General features: G+C 50.2%; 2 protein-coding genes across 4 annotated transcripts in view; both read left to right on the forward strand.

Moving 5' to 3' along the window:
- Positions 1-4,336, forward strand: part of LYST (lysosomal trafficking regulator) — a 242,995-nt gene extending 238,659 nt beyond the window's left edge. The window contains exon 53 of the mRNA XM_042909183.1: positions 3,981-4,336. Coding sequence (XP_042765117.1) covers positions 3,981-4,005 — 25 coding nt within the window. The 3' untranslated portion in view covers positions 4,006-4,336. The remainder of the gene's footprint in view (positions 1-3,980) is intronic.
- A 4,974-nt stretch (positions 4,337-9,310) lies between these two features.
- The window catches only part of GNG4 (G protein subunit gamma 4), a 72,521-nt gene continuing 58,268 nt past the window's right edge, over positions 9,311-23,563 (forward strand). The window contains exon 1 of one of the 3 annotated variants that reach the window (XM_042908950.1): positions 9,311-9,351. The gene's annotated coding sequence lies outside the window, so the exon portion shown is untranslated. Of the gene's footprint in view, positions 9,352-9,555; positions 9,619-23,563 lie in introns of those variants that run through there. The other 2 variants (XM_042908951.1, XM_042908949.1) reach the window with 2 other exon arrangements.

Here is a 23,563-nt window from a genome sequence, read left to right on the forward strand (position 1 = left end):
AAGAAAGAGCTACAGGGTTTTCCTGTTCTGGGTGCTGACATAGAAGGATCCTGAACTCACTTCTTTGCACAGATACACTGAATCTATAGCTACTTACAGAAAAATTCCCTCTGAAAGAAATGCAAAAACTAGCTGAGCAGCTCTTACATCTTGGTGGGGGGGCAGGGTGGAAAAACGACAACATCAAAACGGGGAGGAGAGGCGAAGACACAATGTCACCATAAACCACACTCTCGGAGAGGCGCCCACAGATAGCAGAGAACTCACAGCCCTAAGCTTCTCCTTGAGAGGCAAAGGGTTTGAACCCCACACCTGGCACCCCTAACTTTCAAGACCTGCACCTGAGAGATGAGTCCCCAAAACATCTAGCTCAGATGACAATGGGATTTGTATCCACAGGACCACAAGCTTATAGCAAATTTAAAGGGGTCTCTGGACTCACCATGGCTAAACCTCTAGGGCACAGTGCAGAGGCAGCAACTGAAATGCAACCAGTCTTTCTGTGAAAGAGGCCTGTGATTTATCTTAAAAGATTCATCCCGAGGGGCAGGCCTTTAACAACACACATCTCAAGGCCACCGGACTGCAGAAGCCGGCAAGGACCATCTCTACGCTCGCTCGCTCTGCTTCCAGGTTATCTCCCAGAAAGGAGGTTGTGCACATGACTGGGGCCCCAGTTTTTGCAGCCATCACCCATGGGACACCCCCTGATCACCAGGCTGGTGGCCAGTAGGGCTTATGTTCGTTGCTCTCACAGGACTGTAACAAATGGAAAATAGTTTTTTTTTTAATGTTTTTATTTTTATTTTTGAGACAGAGCATGAGCAGGGGAGGGGCAGAGAGATAAGGAGACACAGAATCTGAAGCAGGCTCCAGGCTCTGAGCTGTCAGCACAGAGCCCAACATGGGGCTTGAATCACAAGCTGTGAGATCATGACCTGAGCCAGAGTAGGACGCTTAACCGACTAAGTCACCTAGGCGCCCCGAAAAATAGTTCTTAACCAAGGTACAGCACAGAGGCCGTGGTCATAAACCCTAGTCTTTCTCTGAGAGAGGAAAGAAGCACTTTGAAGAGTGGGTTGGGGGCGGGGGACTTCTAATTAAACACATCTAGGGGTAGACTGCAATCCTCTCCAGAGATCAGGGAGAGCAGCGGGCATCATCTTCTTGCTCTCCCTCAGCCCCCTGGTGCTGGTGTCTCCCAGAAAGCTGCTTATGTACGTATCCGGCATCCTGGTCCTTATGGCTGCTGCCCAGAATACATATCCTTTAATAGACTGGTTCTGGTAGACAGGCTCATGTTCATAGGTTCAACAGGACAGGAGCAAAGAAACAGTTCTTAACTGCTTAACATCCAGGGCTCGGTGCAGAGGAAGGAGACAGAAATGTCCATCTCTCAGTCTTTGCATTAAAAAGTATATTTGGGAACCTTAAAAGCTGCTGCCTGAAGGTCTGGCCTCCAATGAGCCTGAATCTAGATTCTGTCTGAGATCCTCCCTTGGTACACCGACTGGTCTTGGCACACCCTCAACTGTTGGAGGCCACTAAGAATAAGTAATTTGCTTAGATAATCACAAACTTTTGAGACGCAACCAAGAGCTGAGGGGGGGGGGGGGTAAACAATAAGGTTCAGCTCCTACAGAAGAAGGCCACTCCTTCAAGACTGAGAGAGTTGGCTGTTTTATTTAATGCATAGAAACCAATATAGAAAGTCCAAGAAAATGGGGCACCTGGGTGACTCAGTCAGTTAAGCATCTGACTTCAGCTCAGGTCATGATCTCATGGTTCGTGAGTTCAAGCCCTGCATCGGCTCTGTGCTGACAGCTCAGCCTGGAGCCTGTTTCGGATTCTGTGTGTGTGTCTCTCTCTCTCTCTCTGCCCCTCCCTCGCTCATGCGTGCTCGCTCTCTCTCTCTCTCTCTCAAAATAAACATTAAAAAAATTTTTTTTCAAGTCCAAGAAAATGAAGAAACATAGGAATATGTTCCAAATGAAAGAACAAGAGAAAACCTTAGAAAAATACTTCAATGAAACAGAGATAAGTGGTTTACCTGCTAAAGAGTTCAAAAAGAAAAATGGCTATAAAGATGCTCACCACAGTCGAGAGAACAAGGCATGAACAAAGTGAGAATTTTAACAAAGAGAAGGAAAATGTAAGAATGCACCAAACAGAAATGACAGAGCTGAAGAATACAATAACTGAACTGAAAAATAGAATAAAAGGGTTTAATAGCTGACTTGATGGAGAGCAAGAAAGGATCAGTGGATGAAAGGATTGGTGAACTCAAAGATAGGGCAGGGAAACTCACCTGATGAGAGCAGAAAAATAAAAAGTAAAGATAGGTTAAGTGGCACATAGGACAACATCAAGCAGACCAACGTTCACATTATAGGGATCCCAGAAGAAGAGAGAGAGAACAGGGCAGAATACTTGTCTGAAGAAATAATGGCTGAAAACTTCCCTAACCTGGGGAAAGAAACAGACATTGAAACCCAGAAAGGCCAAAGACTTCCAAATAAGATGAATCCAAAGAGATCCACACCAAGACACGCTGTAATTAAAGTGTCAAAAATTAAAGAGTCATAAAGTCAATGTTTACAAAAGTGAGTAAGGAGGAAAGAAATTCAATTGCCTAACACTTGGAGATTGAAAGTATTATGGAGTTCTTGGATTATTCACATTACCCTTACTTTGCTGATTACCCTTCAGCTATCCCAAATTGGGACCAACATGTCCCCATTTGTTCCCAATATGTCCTAATTCTTGGACAGCTGCATTATTTTTCAATATCTTCCCCTTCTCAGGATAACACTCCATATACCATGAAGCCAAAGCACTTCAAAACTTTACAGGCTTAAAACCTTTAACTAGGAAAACCAACCAAAAAGCATCAACAGTTGGAGTGAGGGGAGTAGATGGCCATTTGAAATAACAAGTCAAGATTAAGGTCAGAGGCAAAAGAGGTTTTAGGTTTGGCACAAACTGGCATTTTGAAGCATCACATGGAGTGTTGACAATATTTATCAGATACTTCCCCCAGGTTATGTCCAATTTAAGCTCCACGATTAAAAAAAAAAAAAAAGCAGCTATATTTGCCAATATGAAATATATACACTTGAACGTCCAATGAGCTGGGAAGGAGGTGCTATTAATTTTATTGTGTGTTATATGGCCTGAACAGAAAAATATATCCTGCCACTTTGGGGACACTGGCTTGCAACTCAGCTGTTTGAGAGAAATTAAATAATGCAACGTGTCCTTTGAGGTCAAAACGACTAGATGATTATTTGAGGCTGGGCTTTAATATTCTCGCTCAAATGCTAAGCTTGTTTCTCCTCTCATGAACAAAGTTAATGAGAGATGAGGTTGGAAAAGATTGCTTTGTGGCAACGTTGGGCTCCTTTCCAAAGTGAATTAAACTTGTCTTGCCAAAACTTTTGAGGGCTGATAACAATAAACCATTTTTTCATTCCCATATTTTAATTTAGTTAAAAGAGCTTTAAAAATCCTTGGAATCCAGGTTCAAGCATCAAGAATTAAAAAAAAAAAAAATCTTGTGGTGCCTGGGTGGCTCAGTAGGTTAAACATCTGACTCTCGATTTTGGCTCAGGACATGATCTCACGGTTTGTGAGATCAAGCCCCATGTCAGGCTCTGCACTGTGCAGAGCCTGCTTGGGATTCTCTCCCTCTCTCTCTGCCCTTCCTCTGGTCACGCTCTCTCTCTCTCTCGCTCAAAAGAAATAAATAAAAACTATCCGTTTTCTCTCTCTCTCAAAAGAAATAAATGAAAACTATCTTTTCTGAGATTTTAGGAAAAATCAAGCAATCATTTTCAGATTTGTTGATAGGACCTAAACACAAATGGTTAATTAGCTAATATCATTACAAGATTTCTATAGATACTTTATTATAAATGAAAGTAAAACCTATTCATGTACTCCTGGTTACGTAAGAATTAGACATCTATTTTATTTCCCAGGATGGTCTGGAGAACAGAGTTGTGAGGTCTCATGTTTCACAGCCTGTAGTGAGATGGAAAGAACAGGTGTCTTCCACAGCCCTTTCTACCAGGTGCGTATTTACACACACCCATGCTCCTTGGCCCTCAGAGTCAGCATCATCTGCTACGGTTCTGCCTCACTGATCCTGGTGCTTATCATGTGAGCCACCCTCTTCCCCACTGCTTTACTTCCTACCGGGAATGATTTCTTTCAGTTATTACAGTTGACTATTTGGAATATACTCAATGTTGAGAAATCTTTCTCCTACGAACATACGTAAGTTTTGAAAATAACTAGGGGCACCTGGGTAGCTCAGTCGGTTGACATCTGACCCTTGATGTCAGCTCAGGTCATGATCTCAAGGTCGTGAGATCAAGCCCTGTGTAGGGCCTGCTTGGGATTCTCTGTCTCCCTCTTCTGCCCCTCCCCTGCTCATGCACATGTGCTCTCTTTCTCTCTCAAAATAAAATAAACATTTAAAAAACAACCAAAAGTCATCCAGAGCTGAATCAGATAAATTAAATATTTGATAACTGCCTTAGTTGAAAACAAAGCACAATTACAAGGTAACACACACAAAAAAATTGGGATTCTGCAGGTAATTCCAAAAGAGGAATTTTTAAATATTTTGGGCGATTTATAGTATCATTGAAATAGGGTAGAGTAGGTGCATGCTAGAAAAGGACGGACGGATGGATGGATGGATGGATGGATGGATGGAGTGGGAGGTGGGGGGGAGGTGGATGGCCAAGGGGATGGGTAGGTGCACAGATAGACAGTATGTGTCACATTTGTTTGTTTCTATGCTTGTTTTTAAGAAAACTTCCCAACTCAACCTACCAAGTCCTAGGTTGCCTTTCCTTATCTTTGGATCATGTCTTCCACAGAATATGAAGCCCACACTTGGATTATCTTCACTTTCACACTTTCCTCAAGTTTCTTCTTTGCTAAGGAGCTCCTTGCCTTGGAGTGAACTTACTTGACTTCCCCTAAAGAGTGTTTCACTTCCTTTCTTGCCCTCGGCTTTTGTAGATCGCAGTTCTATGTTCATCTCAGGATAATTCTTATACAAATAGGATAAGAATGACAAGGTTGTACACACATGGACATTCCAGGATTACAACAGGTCCTTATGGAGCCACCAAAAAAAGCTAACTTAGATGCCTATGAGAGACCAAAAATGTGGTTATCACTCAGGGATGAACTGTGCCAGAAGCAAGCCGACTTTCAATCTGGTAATCCTTTTAATTTCCCCATATCAGACTAACGTTGCAGTTTTTAATGATCACTCTATCAGTTAGTTGATCCTTACAAACTTTTTATTCAGGAATAATGTTCAAAAGCTAAGGCTTTTTGTAATTTTCCTCCTAAATTGCCTCTGCCTACACCACATCGCCTTTGCCAGATCCTTAAAAATATTGAAAATTAAGCAAATGAATAAACACATGGATTTTCTTGACGTCCCATTAAACATGGGGTTTCATTTAACATTTTTTGAGCCTCTACAATATAGCAGACACAAAGATGTATAAGATCTGCTCTCAAAGAATGAGTAGGGCAGTAGAGAGATTTAGAAAGAAAGGAAAGGAGGGGAAAGGAGATGAGGGCTGAGGGAAGGAAGGATTAGGATACAATAAAGTAAATTTTCCAATAGAGGCTTCTACATATCAGAATGACAAGATTGGGATGTGAGGAGCAGTTAGATCAGGTTCCTCAAAGATAGCAATGATTTAGTCAAATCATGAAGAAAAGAGAAAACTTCTAGACTTGGCCCAGGATGGAAGGAAGCCAAGGCTGAAGGAAAGCATCAGAGACAAAAGGCAAAAGTGAAGAGATGGGGGAATGAACTCAAACGACAGGCCAAGAACTCCTGCTTCCGTGCACTTCGGGGAAAAATGGGATCAGACTCACCCTGCCCTCCTACACAACTGGAAACTGGATATAGTACAAGAAACCATGGTTGTCAAAGCGTGAAATACAAGCAGCACAGGACTGTGATCCCTGGGACAGAGGCTGCCTCAGCCTCCTGCCAGAGGGCACTTAGCAGCCATGGGGGCGGGGTTCCTAAGAAGGGCCTAGAAAGAAGTCTTGCTGAGAAGAAGAGACAGAGGTTAGCACTTGCAAGGCTGAGAAACTGGAGTTTGTGACACAGAGTGGCCCAAAGAAGGCACCCAGACAAGAAGAACCAGGTGGAGGCTCTGGCTGAATACTTTTGCTCTGAGCAAAGGCTGACCAGGGAGCTACAAGCTGATCAATTCCCAGAGCTCATAGTGGGCGGGGAGACATTTCAGTTCTGACCAATCAGAGGGGAAGAGTTCACTGAACATAAAGGTATGCAAAGAAGACCCCAGAAGAGTCATAGAATAAAGGTTAAAAGTCTTTAGAGAAAATATCAAAGGATCATGGGTAAGCAATTTAGCTGGCTACCAGAAAAAAAAAAAATCCCTATTCTTTAAAGCAACAAAATCTAGGCATACAACAGCATACATTTACAATGTCTAGCATCCAATTTAAAAATTACTAAACATGCCAAGAAAGAGGGATATGTGACATAAAACAGGAGAAAACTCATTTGACAGGACTATATCAAGAAAGGAAGGAAATGATATAATTCCTCTAAGCATATTAAAATAGCTATTATAAACCCGTTCCAAATGCTCAAGGATTTGAAGAAAAATCTAGGGGCACCTGGGTGTCTCAGTCGGTCGGGCGTCAGACTTCAGCTCAGGTCATGGTCTTGCGGTTCACGAGTTCAAGCCCCACATCAGGCTCTGTGCAGACAGCTCAGAGCCTGGAGCCTGCCTCGGATTCTGTGTCTGCCTCTCTCTCTCTCTCTCTCTCTCTCTCTCTGCCCCTCCCCTCACACTCTGTCTCTCTGTGTCAAAAATAAATAAATGTTAAAAAAAAATTTTTTTAATAAAAAGAAAAGGCTCAGTTTGTCAGGCTGAATTACAAAACAAGATCCAACTCTGTGTTGTCTTCAAGAATAGAGATCCTACTTTACGAATAAAGACACAGGTTAAACGTAAAAGGATGGGGAAAGATACACCATGTAAACACCAGTCTAAGAAATCTGCCGCCTCCATATTGGCATCAGACAACAGAGTTGAGAACAAGGACTGTTAGCTGGGAGAAAGGAAGTGGGGGGTCCAGGGTCCTAGAACCAGATGGTAGGTGATTACAGTAGTCTCAGGTGATAAACAAGGAGGGCCAGAATCAGAATTCCCCTGAGGGCTTAAAGCAGATTGCTGGGCCCCTTCCCCAGAGTTTGTAATTCAGGAGGGCTGGGGTGGGTCCTGACAATTGGCATTTCTAACAAGTTCCCAGGTGATGCCATTGATGCTGGTCTTGGGATCCACTCTGGAACCACTGACTCTCTTCCTTTTCTTTAAAATGGGCATACTCCAGCCTTACGGGATGGTGTAATCAATTAGAAAGATAAACAAGGAAGGGAGGTACCGGGTGTCGATCTTGCTTTCCCTTACAACTGATGCCTTCGGATTGGTCGAGATGCGGGTTGGGAAGATAGGAAACCAGGATTCTGCCTTAGCCAACCACCTGGGCGGGGCGGGGGCAGGACGTGCTGTCGAGGCGAGAAATGCAGGAGAAATAAACTTGGGGGTGGAAATAGTACAGTTTTCGATTTGTTGAATTTTAAATGCAGTACCCATATGCCTTTTCTCACTTAAGAAAAAAAAAAAAGGTCAGTGCTGTAGGTCCATTTACAGGCTTAGTCATTTTTACCATCGTTCGATTCTGTGCCTCATATGGGCACTTGCAAGCTGTGAAAAAAAAGCTGCGAGATGTTCGCGGGCCCCAGGTGGGCACCTCTGAACTCTGCATTCGCGTTCTGTCAGACACTCGGAGTCAGCAAAGCCGCATATTTGTCTGGGGCAAATGTCAAGTCAGTGGGGATCAGAGATCTAAGAAACAAGTGATCTGGTGTCATTTACATCAAGGAGTGGCTGCTGTTTGGTGGGTGAGCGCGGCGAAGGCAGATTTGCAAGACTTATTTCCTAATTGTCAGCCATGATTTTATATAGTTTTTACAAAAGAACTAACATCGGCCTCCTCGTCCTACCAAGGAAATCTTTGTTGCTTCTCTGTTCCAAACGTTTTGCGTAATTTCACCAGCAGTCGGAAAATGGACGGCAACTACGCTGTTTTCCCCCCAGAGGTGGAGGGCTATAATAATTAAGAGGCTTAAAAAAGCTCTACCGCAAAACGCTTACAGTTCAAAAGGAACGAGGGGTCGCCCTGGATTTCCCCGCGGGAACCGCTTCTGCTCTCCACGAACACCGGGAAGTCGTTCCCGCCTTCCTGGCCGCCGGCCGGGATGGGGGCTGCCCGCGGCTCGCCCTCAGTCCCCAAAGGGTGGGCTGCCTCGGCGGGCCCTTCGTTCCCCGTCACTTAGCGACGTCAGCGTTACCCTGCGCCCGGAAAGGGAGACAATGCCCTGTGAATTTTCGCAGGTATCAAGCGTTTCTCCACTCACTGCCCTCCATTGGGGGGCTGGGAGGCATATTACGGATTCTTTGGGGACGGATGGAAACTGGCCGCGCCCAGCCTGGCTGGTCCCCGGAACTAACCCTCCAGGGCGGGAGGCGGACGCGGGGGTTCAGGTGCCGGAACCCCGCGAGGACCGCGACCCCACGGCCACAGCCCCGCCCCCCCAGCCCCTCCCCCCCCTCCCCCCAGGCGACGCGCGCGCTCCGGGCGCAGTGCTGGGCCCGGCCGGGGGCGCGCGAGCGGGCGAGGGGCGAGCGCGGCGGGGCGGGGGGCGCGGGGAGTGCGCGGAGCCCTGGCGCGGGAGCCCCGGTGACGCACCAGTGACGTCGGCGGCGGCGGGCGGGATTTCCCGGCCCCTCCCGGGCGCCGGGCGAGACCCTGCCGCGGAGTGGGCGTGACCACCGTGCCGGGAGGGCGGCCGGGGTCCGGGGGTCTGGCGCTCCGCACCCCACCGCACCCGGACGCGCCCCGGGAGCCCCGCACGGCGGGTGTGAGCGGGCCGAAGTACTTTGGGTCTGGGTGACTTCCCTCGCGCGCGGGGCACGGCCTCGCCCCCCTGCACCCCCGCCCCCAGCCTCCCCTGTCCGGGCGGGGCTGCTGACGCGGCCCGGAGACCCCGGGGGCGGTGCGGGGCGCGCCTTTCCACCGCGAGCCCGCGAGCGCCGAGGCGCGCGGGCGCCGGGGCGCGGAGCCGAAGCCGGAGCCGGAGCCCACCCGCCCGCCCAGCCCCGCGCCCGGCCGAGGAGCGATGCCGCGCGCTCTGGCCGCCCCCCGCGAGCACCGCGCCGGAGACAAAGCCCGCGCGTGAGCGGCGCCCTCGGCCCGCGCGCCCGGCTCCGGGTAAGTGGGCGCCCCGCCGGCGGGCCGGGCCCGGTGCGTCTGCGGCGAAGGGACGGCACGGCCCCGGCTCCGGCGAGCCCGGGGCGAGCCAGAAGCCAGAAGGCAACTCGGGCGGGAAAGTCTCTGCAACTGGAGACGCGGTTCGGTGCGTGTGTGGTCCTGCCGTCCGTGGCAGCACGCGAAACGAATACCTTGCTTCTCTTGGCCGCCCGCAGCGAGCCGGCCTTCGCGCTGCCGCGCAGGTGGGCGTCGGCGGGGCGCCGGCAGGTGAGCGCGCCCCTCGAACCCACGACCCTCGGCCGGGCCGTTGGCAAACCCGAGCGCAGGTTTGGACAGACCGCTCCGAACGCTTCCGGGAGGTCTCCCGGTGCCCGGGGTCTCCCGATCTCTGGGGCTTGAGGCGGGGGGAGGCTCCCCGAGACCCCTTTTCCATATGTAGGTCACGAACGCTTGCCATTCTCCGGGCAGGGACGTCCCCCCCGTTGAAGAGGACCGCAGTGGAAGGGCTGGAGCGGCTAGTTGGTCGTTTTATTTGTGGAAATGTTTTATTTGTGGAGTGCCTAAAGAAGCCCTCATGATTTCGCAGTACCCTGGCACACCTGTCCCCAGAGCAGTTCTGGTGGTGACAGTAGACCAGACGAGGGTTTGGTTTTCCCCTCCCTTATGGCGTCTGTCCCCCGAGGCTGGTGCTGAAACGGGCTGCGCCCGCAGCGCGCGCGCACAGCGGCCTTGGGGGAGCTTTGGTTTAATGTTTGAATTGCCTTAGAAATAATAACGGGAGAGTGAGGCGGGGGGGGGGGGGGGGGGGGGGGCAGAGGTGTGGCTGGAGAAGACTTCTTCATTTGGGAGGATTTGCTTATTTCCGTGTATTTTGGGCTAGGGTGTTAGGAAATTCAAAAATGTTAAAGTTTGACCGAGTGATAAAGTGGATCATGGGCGCCGGGTCTCCCACCCTCTTCCCAGCTCCCCACCGCTGCCGATCCTCGTCTCGTTCCGTTAGCTCCTAGGACTGTACAGGCTGGCACAGCGCCCGCCCTTTTCAGTCCCAGCAGAAGGCCTCCTGGGCTGCGCTGGTGTTGCCCATTAAACCGTGTCAGTCCTGTCATCTGCTCATGAGTCCTCACTGGGAGGCCTCCTTCCCACAGTGGGACAGGAGAATTCAGCGGTAAATGCCTCAGAGCAGCAGCGAGGGGCCCCGGGCTCTGTGGCTGGCTCCTTGGTGCTCTGGGGAAATCTTTTTCCTGATTTTCGCATGCTGCGGGGGAAGGGAGGCACACGGCCATCTGATCTGGCCCTGTTCCCTGCAACACGCTTACTGTGGGAACAACTGAGATGTTCAGTGGAAAGCCTTTTTCGGTCCTGAGACACACGACGTAAACTATGAATTAGTTTTGGAGCGTGGAGTTGACTAGGTTATCAGTCTGGGTAAAAGATGGATATAGCACTTAATATGTTGTAGGGGTTAATGTAAGTACAGGGTTTATTGTGATGCTCTGCTGGTTAACCGGGCGTCTCACCTCAGCGTTATTAAGCTGAAATAACTATTTAGGAGGATGGACTTCCTCTTGGCTCCTTTGCCAGCACAGGGCTCCAATCCTCACCCTCCTTAAAATAAAATTGCCCAAAGGGAACCTGTGGATGAAGTCTGGCTGGCTGAGAACTAGCACAGCAAAAGGCTCATTCCCAGTAGTCCGGTGATTGGCTTGGCATTTGCCTGTGACATTTCTCGTGCAAGTAGACAGCAGAGAAACCAGGAAAAAGCTTTTCCCATACGCACTTTACAGCTTTTAAAGCTAAAGTGGCAGTCTCCAAAGCTGCTCATATCTCAGCACATTCTTTGGAGCGGCAGAACGTTAGGTGGGCACTCGGGCCCTGTCGTCCCCCTGGGCCCTGGGGTGGCAAGTGCCCCATAGCTGTCCCGGGAGGTCGGGGTGGGGCTTCAGGACTGATGATGCATCATGCCACTTCTCCCCACCACTGTCACCACTACACAACTATTGCTTCGTGAGGAAGACAGCCACATGGCTAAGACAGAACTCTGCAAGACAAACCACTCTTCTGTATCTGCAGGCATGTCTCACGATCACATTTTTCTTACCTTGACTCATTTTCGTTCTACGTGAAAAGGGGAGAATGCCTAATGATGCAACAACGCATGTCAGCAAATTGCCCTTTTTCTTCATGGAAGTTTGAAACAGTGTCTTTAAGATATTACCTGGTTTGTTCTCAGAATACCCTTAGGAGCATATTCTATTCTCTAATCGCCCAGATTTCCCCCTCCTTGATTTGGTATTTTCATTGGTAAATAAACATGATAGACATAAAGAGACTTATTATCACAAAGCTAGAGAGATGATTTGTTGGGTTTTCTTAAACCAGGAACTGACATATAACTTTTTTTAAAGTTTGTTTGTTTGTTTGTTTGTTTGTTTGTTTATTATGAGAGAAAGAGAGTAGGGGAGGGGCAGAGGGAGAGGGAGAGAGAGGAGAGAGAGAATCCCAAGCAGGCTGTCAGTGCAGAGCCCGATGCGGGATCTCGAACTCGAGATCACGGCCTGAGCTGAAATGAAGTGTCAGAACGACCTCTTGAGCCACCCAGGCGCCCTGAAATTTAACTTCTTTGATACACCAGGAATACTACAAAAACATCCTCTTAACAGTGGCCAGCAAGGGTATTTTAACTGAAAATCAGAGAAGCTAACTGAGTGTCAGAAAAGAGAAACAGGGAGGCCAATTATAATATAGAAACTAGCATAATACTCCTGTAAGATTTTAACCAGTTGGTTACAACCATATGAAGAATAAACCAGATAACTTAAATTATCATCAGTGAAAAATGCAAATGCAATTTCCATTTAGGAAGGAAGTAGAGGCAAGAATTACTGCTGAAAGGAAAAAAAAAAAAAACTCACTGCAGAGAAAACAATGGGTACTTAAGAGGGGATCTGTTCAGTAAGCTAGCTGAAGCATTCCAAATCACTTTAATTGTCAAGGAGCTTTTGTTAGGTTAAATGGCAGGGGGTGTGCACCCAGTTTTCCTCGTGTAAACCAGCGGACAAATGGCAGGCCTTGCGGGGATGGGGGAGTGCGGCTGTGTTTCCCACACGGGGGCTTGTGGCGTGGGTTCTGCTGCCCTGGGCAGAGTGAGGACATATATGTGGCTGTGGAGAAGCCACTGGTCCCCGAAGCCTTGAGGTTCCCGCGTGTCTGCAAGCAAGTCACCAATGGCCCAACCTCAGAGGGCGATCCCCGGGAGGGAGCCCAGGTTAGCGGGCCGCGGGGTGGAGGGAGGGCGGACCAGGCTTCGAGTCCCTGAGTCACACGGATGATCTCATGTAACCTTCGCGCCATACCCGCAAGGTTTCTCTTTAGCAAAACAAACAAAAACTGTCCAGGAGTGTTATGGCAGGGGGTTCGGTGGGTGGTGGTGACCAAGGAAAAGCTTATACAAATACGAAGGGGGAGCCGTTGAGACCACTGGAAGAGAAGAAACGGTGGTGTGCGTGGAGAGAGCCACGCCCAGGGACCACGCATGCGCTCTCTTGACAAAAGAGCGGATTTCTTCCTCTCTTGGATTTCTCTAACCATTTCACCCTGGGTGGCTGGGTTGGCTCGCCCTAGCGGGGTGTGTGCTGTGAGGCTGAGGAAGAAGAGGTAGAAGAAATGCTGTAAGCATCCCGCTGGGGCCAGGTGGGTTCCCCCGCCAGTGATCGCGTGCACAACACGAGCAACCACCCTGGGTCTACTAACCCGCACCTGGTTTGTGCTTGTCTGCAGTTCTCCTTAGTGCCTGTGTTTCCTCCTGGCTTTCATGTCTAATTTGCTACTGTGGGGGCTTCTCTTCTACCCCTTGCCTAGGGTCACCACCAAAGGAAGAGGGGCAGGGAGATAGCAGTAGGAAAAAGGGAAACATTTGTATTGCTTCCAAAATTCATATTAGAACATCTTTACAACCACAGCACAAGGTGCTGATATGAAAAATATATGTGTCGCCATAGGCCTACCACCCAAATTCGACTGTATTTACTTATGGTTATCACACAAATATTAAAATTGAGAGATCTTTACCAAAAGCACTGTGTGAGAGTGAGGGTCCAAGTAGGAGAAATGGAATTTGAAACAGAAAGGAAAAAGCAAGGGAATGTTGCTTTTGCAATATTGCAAGAGGGTAGAAAGCAGAGCAGGGTATGGAAGTTGCTGGAGGTGGCCTCAGCAGTGGCCCAGCCGGCTCTGTGGCTCAGGTTCTGGAAACTGTTGGAGAGGCAGAGACAGGGATGGCAGACAGTGGGCGATAGTGCTTCATCCTTGGTCCCTGGGATGTTGGACGCAGCGGGGACAGAGATCTGGCAGCATATAGGCTGGGGCAGCCTGCATTTGCTGACTACCCCACTGCACACTCCTCATACAGCAGGGTCTGCTTTCCAGGTCCAACAGCAGAACCCATTCTAATATGGCCAGAAGGAAAAAAAAGCTTTTCCTCCAGCCTTTTAGATTTAGTGACTGGGGCCTGTGAATTAAACTGACAACAGGAGAGATTAACAGGAGAAAAGAGCCAAATTAATGGGAGAAACAGTTTGTTCTACGTGCACACAGGAGCTTCACAGGAAAGAAGAGAAAACCGGAAGAAGCAGTTAGGCCTGAGAGCTTATATATACTATTTTAACAAAGGGAGATGAGTTATGGGAAAGTGACAAGACAAAGGAAAAAAGGGGCTAGGGGTTCTAGGGGCAGTAAATTGTGGGAAGATAAATACATGGAGAAAACTTCTAGAAGATAAGAGTTACTTTAGCAAGATTTCCTTGTGCTGATCCATCTTGGTGCCAACGTTATCTCTCCAGTGATAATGGTGATTTTCTTCCTTCTGGTGTGGGAGATAGAAGGCAAGAACACCTTCACAAAAGGAAATGCATGTCTTGCTTTTAGGTGGAAAGGGCGAGGCCAGAGAATTCCTTCTGTGTCTGCTGTTTCTTAATTGCCTTCCGCTCAAAACAGCCCTTATGCCAAAGTGGCACATTTGGGGGTGGTATGATCTGAACCTCCTTCAAGATTGCCAGCGGGACCTTTCCTTGGTGGAGGCTGGAGTCCCAATCCTGTGTTATGCCGAACAAGCATGAGAATCCCTATTTGGTTTTAATTTCTGTTCATTAATTTGGGGAACATTCTGTTTTCCCTGAACCCCGGTGAACTTCACTTACAACCATGGGGCTCCAGGGCTCTGGAGATGTTTATTTACCCCCGACACCTGTGGGGCCACATGGATGAGGGAGGGCTCCGTCCTGGTTAAAGAGACAGATGATGTGAGAGTACAAGTGTACGTTTAATGGTACATATAAGAGGAAGCAGATGTCATGAGGATGGAAAGACACAGGCTCCTGAACTTAAGGGCAGTGATGAGTATGGAGTGTGGCCAAGAGCGGATCGATGACAGAGCCTGAGTGGAGAATCCGAAAGCTTTGAACCTTAAGGAAAATAACAGAGGGACAGTGACAGTGATGTCAGCCGCCGAATTTTTTCTGGAACAAGGTGAGGTATAGATACGTAAATCGGCCTTCGTTGGCATCACGTAGTCTCTTCTTCAGCTGAATTTTACCTAGCAGAGATACGGTCACTGGAGCCTTCTGCTCACTCTGGGTACCCGGGTAGACCCCACTCTGGGTCCACCACCCTGTTACCCTGTGTCTGTCTTGAGTGGCTTCACCTCATTGCCCCTTCCAGTCAGAGCTTGGTGTGTCGGTGCTGTTCTCCCCCAGGTGGTTGACCTTGCAGAATCGGGGAGTTTGGGGCTCTTTCCTGCCGATCTTTCTGGGCTTGCTGTGTCCGCACTGCAGTGCAATCTTTCTGGGGCTCTGCATTCTCAGAACTGTTGCAAAGAGACTGGACACAAGCCCTGTGTGTCCTGCATCAGGATTAGCAGCCCTCACACCCCAGGTCCGCTGTCCCCCCTGACGGGTCAGATTCCTCCCAGCTTCTCTCCAAACCCTCTCCTCGCGCTAGAACTTCGCCATAGTCAGCAGCTGCGGAACTAAGTCGTTGGCCTGGACCCAGGCACGCTTTTTTACTAAACAGAAACTGTCTGTGTCACGGGATTTGTCATCGCAGAGGTCCGCCGATCCACGCCATGACCAGGCTTCCCGGGGTTGCCTGCCTGTCCCTGGTTTTCCTATGCGTTACTGCTGTAAGCCGTCTTCATCGGGGGACACGGCGGAAGGACCCTTTCCGTGCATGTGTGTGACTCAGAGCCGTAGATACGTTCCTACGAGATTGTGCAGAAGCCATGTGTTTCTAAGACGTTCATTTAATGAACGTGTGAGCAGGTATTTCAGGCACTGATGATTTAAGGATGAATAAGGACCTGAGAGTACTCATAATCTAGGAGGGATAGAGGTGTGAAAACAACCCGTGTGCCCCGGGATTAATGCCGTGACAGCCGTGCTGTGCGAGCGGTGATAACAGGAACATTCATTCCTCCCGAGAGCAGCGCCTGCAGGAAGGGCCTGACAGCCGAGGCCCCGGAAAGCTGAGCGAGATTTTTTCCAACCCACACAAGTGAGCAAGGGCTTTCCAGGCAGAGGGACCAGCATGTGCAGAGGCTCAGAGTTGGGGGCGTGCAGGCGGAGAAGGGGAAAAGGTGTCCCGAGCCCAGTTAGGAGGACTGTCACCTGAGCTGTGGGAGTCTGTTCTGGGACCAGTGGGGATCCCGGGCAGTTGTTCAGCAGAGGCGGGATTCAGCGGGGGGGGGGGGGGGGGGGGGGGGGGGCCTGTGTGGGGCGGGTCAGAGGAAGAAGGCTGGAGATGTGGGGCGTTAAGACTCGGCTGCAGTTGGCCCCAGGATGCCCAGGCCCTCGCATCAGTCGGCACTGCTGTCTGACCAGAGGTGGAGGGGGGGGGTGCGGGGCAGGGAGAGGCCTCCGCCTGGGTGGCCCAGGGTGACAGCATGACCTGGTTTAGTGAGTGGAAGGGGGGAGCGGGCTGGGCACGTGGGGAGAGAGAGACGTGGCAGGTGAGGAGGTCCCGCCCACGTGGAACAGAAGGCTGGCTTATGGCAGAGAGGGGCTGGGAGCCAGGTAGCCATGCGAGGGGCGGGGGAGGGCAAGGGAGACAGCCCAGGGTGGGGGTGGGGGGTCAGGTAGCCATGTGGGGGGCAGGGGAGACAGCCTGGGGTGGGGGGTGGGGGTCAGGTAGCCACGCAGGGGCCAGGGGAGACAGCCCCGGGGTAGGGTTGGGGGGGGGGCGGTTTCTGAGTCATGGTAGACACTGTAGGGAGGCTTCAGAGAACAGATGTGAAGTTTGGGCCGACACAAAAACGATGCTGTGAAATGCAGGCTCTTTCTGCCGCAGGTTTACACGTGTTGGCCTCCCTCGGAAGGGACCGCCTGGCCGGCGGCCCCTGACGCTGCTCGGCTGCCAGTCTCTGGGAGGCCACAGCCAGCTGCCGCCACCACCACGCTCCCCTGGATGACTCATTCTTTCTGTGTCCAGGCACAGCTCTGTCTCTTGTTTATGATCTCTTTGTCCCCCTAACGCTCGCGAATTTGATCCGATGCCCACCGCACCGCCTCCCGCCGCATGTGGATGGCGGGGATTACAGTTTATGAGCCTTCGGTGAGAGCGTGCCTCTCCCAGGGTGAGTTTTTGTTTTGTGCTTCTGCCAAACCTGGTCACCCTCTACCTACCCCCCAGCTCCGGTGGCCTGAGGAGGGAGGGCAGGGCCCAGGCCTTCCTTCACAGTAACCATGGCAACTGACACGTTGATCCAGGGCCCCCCGGCCTCTCTCCGCTTTCCCCTGGTTCTTCCTGCTCTGCCTTCTCGTTGGACCTCTGTCCGCTGTGAAATGCGCCCCGTGGTGGGGTTTTCTGTCTTTTTCCCTCACAGTTCCTCACTCTGTCTGTCCGACTGGCTTTTCCTTGCCGTACTTTTGACGTGCTGGGGGACCCATCAGTGGGCAGCGGAGGGGAAGACAAAAAATATCCCTGCGCTCATAGAATTTACATTCTGGTAGAAGGATCAGGCCAGTAATAATAAGCCTGAAAATCAAAGGTAATTTCAATGCGTAAGTTAATAAGTAAGCATTTAAGATGTGAGTGAATGCTGGGGAGAAAACTAGAACAAGGAAGGGAGATAAAGAAAGAACTCCAGGGAAGGGCCATTGTAGATTTTAAATAAGCTGCTTATGGAAGGACTCAGTATGGATCCAAGATTAAGACCAAGATCAAGGCCATGAATTGAACTTGTGTCGTGCGTGTAGAGGCAGCGAAAGTGGAAGCAGGCGAGCTTGTGATTGACCCACAGATTATTCACGCCCAGCTGCCTTCCTTGACGGGGCAGGGGTCTTCTCCCCTTGTCTCCTCCCCCACCCCCAGCCTGTGAGGAAGCTGCATTTTCCAAAAGGAGCGTTTGGTAGTATAACTCAAGGCAGAGGAAGAGACGCGTGGCAAAATAGCGCACAGCACGAGGCTCTCCGTTTTGTGGATGCCCCCCGCTCTGGCAACTGGCCTGGTGAGCCGAGTGGCTCCAGATGCCCCAGGTGCCGGGTGCAGGCAGTGGAGAGTTTGCGTCACCTTAGAGTGACGCCCCTTAGAGGGTGAAGGGTGGCGTCACCTTAGAGGGCGCCCCTCAGAGGCCGCATCCAAGACCCCACTTCTTGAAGACCTGGGGGCTAACCAGAGGAAGGAGATCCAGGTAGGTTAGAAGACACAGCTGGGTATTCTCGCTGTGTGGCCCGGTGGGTAAAGAGCACGTTTGCGTAACGATGGGCCGCACTGGCTGTGCCTTCCGGTTTTACACACTTGTTTTCGGAACCACGTATTTGTAGCACAGGCTTGTCTGGAAAATTCGGGGAAGATCCGTCAGTGGCTCTCCAACCTGGCGGCATAGCAGAATGACTTTGGGTAGTTTGCAGAAATACCACCTCACCCCTGGACATTCTTACTCAGCAGTTCTGAGCCAGGGCCAGGGAATCTGTTTTAAGTCTTATAAACCACCAAAGCAGATGACTTCTCGGGTTGTCCTTCCATGTATCAGAAAACCCAAACCAGCTGAGCCTTCCCAGACCGTCTCCTGTGCCAGCCTGCCCCACCCCCACCGCCCTTGGGGCTGTGTGACAGTGACTTTCCACAAACACCATGAGACCGAGACACCTGCAGGAGCCCAGCTTTCCTTTCCAGGCTGAGCGTGGATCTTTCCCCGCTTTTCGCAAGAGTGCTCCACTGATGGGGAAACCAGCCGTTTGCCCTCAAGAACTGCCTCTGTGCAGAGCACGATGACCCCAAAATACAGACTCCCCCCCCCCCCATCTCCTGGGCTCCCCTGTGGCAAGACGCAGGAGCTCCACGGTTCTGAGCACCCCTGGGAGCTCGTGAACCAGCATCCACCCTCGCTTGCCAGGGAGTCAGGAAGGGCCCTTCGTCCTTGATAAGACTTGTAAGTGCTACTGTGCCAGCAGGCAGGAACACAGACATGAGTAAAACGGAGGTCTCGGGTCTTAAAGAATTTACAAGCTGCTGGAAGAAATGGATGATTAAAACACAACACAAAATTAAGAACCTGAATCCAGCAGGACCCCCAACCCAGTCTAGGTCAGGAGAGGCTTCCAGAAGGAGGTCTCGGGACTTGGCCAGATGAAAGGGTTGGGTCACAGCTTTTGAACGGGGAAGACTTTCAAGGCTGAGAGGTTTTGCCCAGGCAAATAATAATAACAGCAACTAACACATATTGCGTGTTTACTAAAGCCAAGCTCTAAGTGTCTTATATTAAGTATTTATTCCTTGACAACTGTTGTGGGAAAAATAATGCACCCCTCCCCCCCCGAAGATGGCCACCCCAGAACCTGTGGATATGTTACCTTACAGAGCAAAAGAGACTTTGCAGATGTGATTAAGAATCTTGAGATGCAGGGGCGTCTGGGTGGCTCAGTCGGGTAAGCATCTCACTCTCCTTGGTTTTGGCTTAGGTCCTGATTTCAGGGTCGGGGGATGGAGCCCCACGTTGGGCTCCCCCCAGCCCGCTCAATGTCCTTATAAAAGGACGGGAGTGTCAGAGGGATTGGACCATGCTAGGCTGCTGGCTTTGAAGTTGGAGGAAGAGCTGTGAGCGAGGCGTGCAGGCAGCCACCAGAAGCCGGAAAAGGCCCGGATACAGGCTCTCCCCGGAGCCTCCAGGAGCCCTCCTGCCACTGTGCACTTTCAAACACCCGCTGCTCTCAAATAACAAATTTGTGTTGTTTAAACTGTAGGTCTGTTGTAATTTGTTGCAGCAGCAAAAGGAAACTAGTACAAACCGTGGCTCTTCCCACTTTGCAACTGGAGAGAGCAAGACGTTAAGAAATGTGCCCAAAGAGTTATGTAGCCAGCAAGGAGCAGACCCAGGATTCAAAGTTCAGCCTTTGGGCTTCAGGTCCTGCACTTGCCCGCTCTTGCCTGTGTCCTGCCTCACGGGTTGTCGGGGGACCGGAAGCATCAGAAGATGGCCCCGACAAGGTGGGCAGACAGGAGCTGGATCTTGGGCCCTTCTTGGCCGAGTGGAGGGGTGGCCTCCGTGGCCTCTCTGCCTCGTGTCCGTGCTGACGGCGAGTGCCCACTGGAAGCGAAGCCGACTCCCTGTCCCTGCTCACCCAGCTCCCCAGCAGTGCACACTGAGCTGTGTGCTGATGGAAACCCCGCCTTTCTCCATTATCACAGAGTTTTAAGGCTCCTTTATGGCCGGGTAATTAAGGAGAGACTCTGGTTGAGCACAGCATCCTTATGCGTTTAAGGTCCTCCCCTCTCCAAACATCTCTTTCTATCTCAGACTTATTTGATTCATTCTCATTCTTCCATAGAAACAATTCTTTATCTCAAGAGTTCTTTATTATAACACATCCCTATCCCTCGGTCTTTGACTGAAATAAGTGGTCAGAAGAATTTTAAGACAGTGTTCCAAGTTTAAAAAAAAATATTAGGCACAATAAACCTTACCTGAAACCGCTACTCCAGATATGTCTGCTTAATATGTGGTGCAAGTATTTTACAGGCAGTGCTTAGGTTTTCAAAGGAGTGGGGGCTAACAGTTGATTCGCATTTTATAGTTCCCTGAAAGCCTTCACGTCACCTGTCCACTTGATCTTTTCAGAAACAGCAGGAGGCATGAAGTTTTCTCCCCATTCTTGAATGAGAAACTGAGTCTTGAGTATAATTTGGCTGTGGAACACGGCAGAGCCAGGATGCAAACTCAGGGCTTCCACGCTTTTTCTATTGCATTCTATTGCCTCTTAGGGGGCAAAAATGGCCCCAAACGCCCTTATCGGGAAATAGGGTACCATCCTCTGGATGGTCAGATGTGCCCCTCCCAAGTACAGGAACAAGATGCTGGGGCATCCACCCTCTGGAGGGAGTGCACGAGATTCCCTGGGTCTTCGACATGAGGATGTCCTACGGGACAGTCTGCCTCGGGGCACAGGCAGGCATCCTGCGGAGGACCCACGGCCATATGCAGGTCTGCTGGCAGGACGCCCTCAGAGAATATGGCCTTAGCATGCATGACGTGCCCCTGAGTGGCCACAAGGTTCTAGCAAGCTTGGGCTCCCAGTGTGATAAAGACAAAGCAGGTGCAGGCCTGCTTCTCAGTGCTCACTGCTCTCCTTACACATGGGTCCTCCAGTCTCCTGGGTTATTCTGTATCGCTCGCCACGCCTCTCCCAACACAGGTGTCCTAGGGACAGGTCAATCCTGGCCTTTCTGGGGTGTTTTTCTCTAGGTATCTTTGGAGCCCTCCCTTTCTGCAAGCCTTCCTCTCTTATAAATCAAAAGCGTTGGCCTCCAAAATTTGTTCCTGAAGCAAGGGCTTTCAGAACCTACTTTGAAGGAAAAAAGCATAATACTTCTTTGTTTTTCTAGCCCTACTTTAATAATCCGAGTTCCCCCTGAGGCAACATGGATGTGTCTGGCTGGCTGAGGAAGGGTTAGGTACAAGGGAGCCCGGAGAGAAAGCACAGACCTGTCCGTCAGAATATTCTGTCACTGCACAGAGAGCTGGTTTCTCCCCACCCTAGTCCGGGCTTACCTACTCCGTGCAAGGAAAGACCCCAGGGTCCCCCAGAGAGAGGACCCCTGGCAGTGGGGGGAGATTCTCAACCACTGCTGGCTGGTTCAAGTGGGGTTACATTACCTTCCCTCTCCCAACCTTCAGCTTCCTCCAAGTGGTACCCAGAACTACTACACGAGGTCCTTGAAGGCAGGTCCAGCCCAGGAACCCTGTGTAGACTCCGTACAGAATGTCACGTGCTTGTCTACTGCTGATTTGCAAGTGTGCATAGACGTCCTTGAGATCAGTAAGATAAAATGAATGTTAGTGTGTTACTGAATTCTTTATATCACTGTATGTCTTCTGAGTCAATAGATATTAAAAGTACTACCATAGGGACGCTGCATTTTTTTTTTTATTTTAGAAGGAACCTTTAGGGGTGCCTGGGTGGCTCAGTCAGTTAAGTAAGTGTCTGTCTTCAGCTCAGTTCATGATATCACAGTTGTGAGTTCAGGCCCCACATCCAGAGGGCTCCAAGCTCACGGTGTGGAGCCTGCTTGGAATTCTTGCTTTCTCCTCTCTCCCCGCCCCTCCCCTGCTCATACTTTTTCTCTCTCTCTCTCTTTCTCAAATTAAATAACTTTAAAAAAAAAAAAAAAAAAGAAGGGACTTTTATGCTTTAAAACCTTTGGAGCCCTGGTCTGTGGAATCCTTTCTCTTTTCAGTACACTGTGGTTTGTTAACAAATGTTACGGTAAATTTTCTAAATATACCATAAATGTATTTCTTCTCTGCCTTTGTCCACATTGCCTTCCTTTATCAGCTGCTGGGTTCAGAGCAGGAAGAATCACTAAGCAGCCTTGCTCCTGCCACGGGGCACTGGGTGGAGAATTTCCAGAGGATGGGTCCTCCCTGTGTAGGTATAGAGGGCCGTTCTGAGACTGGCTGTTTGTCCCCCACCCTCCCTGGCAAAGTGGCGACCACTTAGTGATTGGTGGGACTGGTAGGAAGTCTCCCTCCGGCATTTGGACCAGAGCTTCATTTTTATCCGCGTCTCAGATTTGGATACTTGTCTTTGCAGTCTTACAGAGACTTTGAGGTGAGCTGGACCACGGGTACATTTTTCCTGCTGGTTATAGCCTTATTATCTTGATTAGACTTTCCCCATCTCAAAGTGCCTCTTCCCAACAACTGGCTGACTTCTGGTTCAAAGGGGAAATAGCCAGAGCCAGTCCCCGCCTACCCCCCCCCCCGCCCCCCCACTGCCCCTGTAGACGCTCTTGCTCACACGTTGTTGAGGGATTTCCCACCACGGTCCACATCATTTCAGGTGTTTCATGTAGGGGTGGGGCGTGGCTGGCATAGGTCGGACCGGCTCCACCGATTAGTGGTCTGGGGCTTCCTGGGGTCCTGGAAAAAGCGGAACTTGTCTCTGCTCACCTCCAGCCTCCACCCTGCCACTCACCACCACCACCTGTACCACTTAGGGACAGTTCACCATGGGCAACGACTCTGCAGAGGTCACCAGCAAGCCGCCAACACGTTAAAGAAAAACTCACGTCGGACTCTGCATCTTTTTTCCTGGAAAAAAATCCAGATCACATGCGGGCTTATTTCATATGTCCTGTTTTGTTTTGTTTTTTTCACTACTGCTAAAAAATTCCCCTCCATGCATAGCTCACTTGAGCAACACGAATCGATCTGTCTGCAAAGTGTGAATATACACCTTGGAGAAATCCTGTTAACGTTTGTAGCCAGTGATCAGCAGTGTTCGTGGGTGACAGCCTTTGATGGCAGCCTTCCTTTGTCTTTTAGAGACAACTGTCTAAGTATTCATTGGTCATAAGTTCTTCTAAACTAGAATGGTTTCCTTTGTTTGCTCGTTTTTTTCTTCACGATCAAGCCATTAAGGTTTTAGCTCAGAAAGTCAGGTGACAATGTCCAATATATTTTTTTAAATGTTTATTTTTGAGGAGCGCCTGGGTGGCTCAGTCGGTTAAGCATCTGACTTTGGCTTAGGTCATGATCTCACGGTCTGTGGGTTTGAACCCCACATCAGGCTCTTTGCTGACAGCTCGGATCCTGGAACCTGCTTCAGGTTCTGTGTCTCTGTCCTTCTCTGCCCCTCCCCTGCTCATGCTCTGTCTCTTTCTGCCTCAAAAATAAACAAACATTAAAGAAATATTTTTAATATTTATTTTTGAGAGAGACAGA

This window comes from Panthera leo, chromosome D2 (assembly GCF_018350215.1).
Source record: "Panthera leo isolate Ple1 chromosome D2, P.leo_Ple1_pat1.1, whole genome shotgun sequence".
Lineage (NCBI taxonomy): Eukaryota > Metazoa > Chordata > Mammalia > Carnivora > Felidae > Panthera > Panthera leo.